Source organism: Gordionus sp. m RMFG-2023, chromosome 3 (genome assembly GCF_954871325.1).
Source record: "Gordionus sp. m RMFG-2023 chromosome 3, tfGorSpeb1-WG-v2, whole genome shotgun sequence".
NCBI classification, from domain to species: domain Eukaryota; kingdom Metazoa; phylum Nematomorpha; class Gordioida; order Chordodea; family Parachordodidae; genus Gordionus; species Gordionus sp. m RMFG-2023.
The window spans coordinates 42,196,581-42,201,151 of NC_088777.1; the positions used below are offsets into that span (position 1 = coordinate 42,196,581).

The 4,571-nt window shown below is 24.3% G+C and overlaps 1 protein-coding gene across 1 annotated transcript; it reads right to left on the reverse strand.

Moving 5' to 3' along the window:
• Positions 1-216: 216 nt before the first annotated feature.
• On the reverse strand, positions 217-2,821 carry LOC135926986 (replication factor C subunit 3-like). Its single transcript, XM_065462919.1, has 8 exons — positions 2,735-2,821; positions 2,485-2,690; positions 2,346-2,443; positions 2,121-2,302; positions 1,936-2,072; positions 1,795-1,893; positions 451-520; positions 217-399 (listed from the first exon to the last, which is right to left on the reverse strand). The coding sequence occupies exons 1-8, from the start codon at positions 2,819-2,821 to the stop codon at positions 217-219; spliced, it is 1,062 nt and encodes a 353-aa protein (XP_065318991.1).
• Between the last annotated feature and the right edge of the window lie 1,750 nt (positions 2,822-4,571).

Consider the following 4,571-nt stretch of genomic DNA (forward strand, 5'->3'; position numbering starts at 1 on the left):
TGGATTGAATTTAATATATATAGATGTTACAATTAAACTTTATTATATTACCTGAGGTGAGAACAACTAGAAGTCTACAAGGAACATAAGATGCCCTTTATATAAAACGATCATTTATAAATCAATTTATATATAAAAAGATATATACAGGCTTATATTTACAAATATTATTTTTTAATAAAACATATTATTTTTATATCATCAATTTAAAGAGATTTAAGCAAAAAATGAAGACTCTATAAATTTTTTATAATAACTCATAAACTTTGCAACAAATGCTTCCAAATGAAATATAGCTTTATTTCCTTTTTGCAATCGATGTTCATAAAAAGCAGCCCATTTGATTGTTTCTTCTTTTGTTAAATCATCACAGCTCAAAATTAAATGCTTTAACAATTCCTGAAATTTTTAAATATTATAAATAAAAAGTAGTAGTTTAAAATAAATTACCCTAATTATTATTTCTGAAGGTATGCAATGAACAAGTAATTCATAAAGTCTATCCCTTACTTCTAGCAATCTGATAATAAATATAAGAAAAAAAATTATTGATAATTTGCAAGTAAAATAGTGTATATTTTATCTAAAAAATGTTAAAAAGATTATTCTATATACCAAACGTTAAAATGAATCAATAATTTGTTCCCTATACTAACACAACACAATACAAAGTAATGTTGATGCTTTTTATTATTAATTGCTGCTATATTGGGTAATTATTTCAGCCTAGAAATTTCTTTTTTAGTTTAATACTAAGTTTAAGCCGATTTTGATTGGCTAGCCTGCTTTACTGTAAATTTTATAATAATTTAATTCAGAATGGTGACAATTGTCATAATCATCATTTTAAAATTTCCAATATTTTTTTTATGAAATTAGGTAAAAATGAATTTTAAATCTGCTATATTGAAAATTAAATATAATTTTTGTATTTGTCATTATAAAACTTTTCCATTGTTTTTAATGAAAATAGGTAATAAAAAATTTGTTTTAGTGGATTCAATAATAATGTAATTCAGAAGGGTGACAATTGTCATATTCAACATTTTAGAACTTTCTTAGCCAAAATATCAGCTCAGGATAAGCAAATAAATTGGTAGCCAAAAAATTAGACTTAGGCTTAGCCTCAGCCAAAAAAAATTAGCTACTACCCAACTATACTTGTTATTCTGTCTATTCAAAAACGAATATGAATCAAATAATCAATTCTTTGATATTATTTTTTTTAAATGAATGTTGTGGGTAAGGGTTACTTTAGTAATGGTATTACTTACAAAGTAATGTAAAATAAAATGAAATTAAAGTCACATCTATAGCTCTATTAATAATAGGAGCTAGAGATGTACAAAGCTTCGAGCCAGATATTTAAACAAATTGGCTTGGTCAGGGTTGGATCTTATATTTTTTTAAAAATTTGAACCAGGCTAGGCCATGCTTAAATTTTTAAATATAATATAATTTTGGGAAATAAATTGATATATTTTAAAAATTTTGCAAGAAACATGGATATTCCTTTATTAATTAAAAAATAATAAATTTTTTCTATATTTAAATAAATCAAATTTAAAAAAATTGTTCTGGATCAGGCCTGAAAATTTTTTCCAAAATAACTTTGAGCTAGGCCTGTAAAATTAGAGGCAGATCACTAATAAAAATTAAAAAATGTCCTTCATCAGATATTTTTACATTTCTATCATGAGTTTAAAATAAAACAACATTTGTTAAATATCTAGATTACAATAAATAACTGAAAATTTACCACCTAAAACTATGGCAAAATAAACATTACCTTACCTCTTAGGGGTTTGTTCACTTAATATCAAAGTTGCAGTCTCTTCAATATAAATTTCCCAATCTAAAGATTCAATATGTTGAGCACTTTTAAATGGATACCTTGTAAATAATTATTAATATGTTTTATATTAATGGTATAACTTTTGGACTTTACAAGCCTGTAAAGTAAGTATACATTTCCTTAGATTGCCATTAGATTTTTTTGCCAGTGATATAGCAAATTCATCTGGTATTTCAATATTTTCATTTTGTGCTATTTTATAAAGAATATCTTTTATCTGTTTGTTTTTTATTTTCAATTAAAAAAAAAATGAAATATAAATAACTTCATTTATGGTAGGTGATGAAATTCTAATACATAAGCACCGGCTCTTAATTGCAGGTGTAATTTTACTTAGTGAGTTAGTACACAATATCATTCTACATGTTGTTATATATTTTTCCATAGTCCTTCGTAAAGCATATTGTGCATCTTTAGTGCATTTATTAACTTCTGATAAAACTATTACTATATAATAATAATTTTATATATATGAAGATTTAATGTAAACCTTTGAATGATTTTTGTTTTCCTAAATCTAATTGCTGTGTTTGAGCAGTTGATTTAATTAGCTCTTGAATAACAATTCTATCGTAAATTCCAACCTCACTTATTTTAAGGTTAAATTAAAACGAATAATAGTTAAATACCTAGGATTGCATTCAATATGATAATTACTAGACAATGTATCAATTTCTAATTTTTTATTGGAAGGTGTAGTAAATGAGAACTGTTCTAATTTTAATTTATCAACGTTTAACCCATAGATTTCCCTTAGTAAACAAGATATACGTGTTTTTTTCCCTGCACCAGATGGGCCATGAAATAAGAGATGTGGGAAATCTCCAGAATCAATCTTGAAATAAATTTATATTAAATTACAATTATATTATATTTAACCAGAGTTTTTAGTTTAAGAGATTTTTCTTTATGATAATCTAAATCAGAAAAATATTTTGGTCTATAATAATCAACCCAGAGTGCCATATAAAATATATTAATAAAATCCAACCAGAATTTTGAAAATTTAGCGGTTTTGGTCAGTGGGATTAACTAAATTAACCGAAATTAGAGTTATTGAGAGTGTTGATAGTTTTTGTGAATTTATTAAATTCTTTACGTTGTTGGCATGATATTTTGCAAATAAAATTGCTCAACTTACAATAATTGATAAAATTAATTTTTATTTTAAAACTTAATTTAGTTAAAATAAATTTCGCTCCTATATTTCAAATTTTAAATCTATCCTAGATATTCAAGTTTATATTTTTAGTTCATAGGGTAGCCAAGAAGGAAAATTAGGAGAAAAAGAATGCGTAATCTCTTGAGTTTAAATTGAGATAAATTATTTATATTTTTGAATTGATTTCCTATATATCGGTTATTTATTTGCAGAGTTGTTTGTTAAAGATCAAATCAAAAGATCGCCGAACCTGGATTCAATCCTAAATTTGTCAATTTTCCTGGATTTATGATCCTGATTTAAATTGAGAATCGTAATCGTGATCGAGATCATTTTTTTTTAATCGATCCCGATCCTTATACAAATTTATCTTTTACTTAAAAAGCAATAATAAAATAAAAATTGTGAAAATTAAATTAAAATATTATTTTTTAAAAAAATATCTATCTACATCATATTTCATCGAATTCCATTGCACCATATTATATATTTCTATTTTCCTAAATTTTATCTAAAACGTGATTTATAGCCTTCAAGTTTTATTTATTTAATTATATTTTATATAATATAAATAAATTTAGGTTTTAATAATGTCGTCCCTTTTAGATTTAAAAGATATAATACATCATATACCGATATAGGCGTAGCCAGTGGGGGGAAGGGGGGAAGGGGAAATTCCCCTCCCCCTTCAGAAATTTATCACTTTTTGTGAATATCATTTTAAGCTATATATTAAATATAATTTTTTATAAAGTGAGTAATTTTAATTTATTCATAAAAGTAAAATATAATTATAAAACTATTGATAAAATTAAATCATAAATTAAATAAAAAAATTAAAGCACAATACAAACAGTGGAATATTATATGTCGTAGATTTACAGTATATCTAATTTTATCAATTATCATATGACAATCAAGTAATTTTTACCAATATAGCGAATTATATATTTTACGGAAAACTATAAAATATTGATAAGGACATCAGAAAATATCTTTTAAAGACATTGTGGGATGAATAATATGAAGATTAATTTTTAATATCATTTTTTATTTAAATAAGGCGTTAAATAAATAAATGCGAATTGTTGCTATATTTATTATCAAGAGCATTGAAGTAAAATTTGATAAAATATTAACTGTAATATATTCTCTAACTGTCAAATAAGTGAAATTTTACCTAGTTTTTTGTAACTAATTTTATATAATAGAGGAATATCAACTATATGACCCCTAATTTTTTTAAATAAATTTCTTATACTTGTTTGGAATAAATTATTATCATGCTTTTATATTAATGTATATACAAGTAATTCATTATATTTTATATAAACTAATGAAAATATATTCCATATTTGTTCCAGGCTTTTTTTAAATTAAAATTAACCTCCTATCTTGTAAAAATATTTTATAACTATAATATAGATTAAGGTAACCCGGTTGAAGGCCGGGCAAAAGGGGGCCAAAGGCCTGCCCAAAAGGGGTCTTGGAGTGAAGCACCCCATTAATTTTTTAATTCCCTCCCTTCTTAGGAAAACCCTAGCTACGCCTATG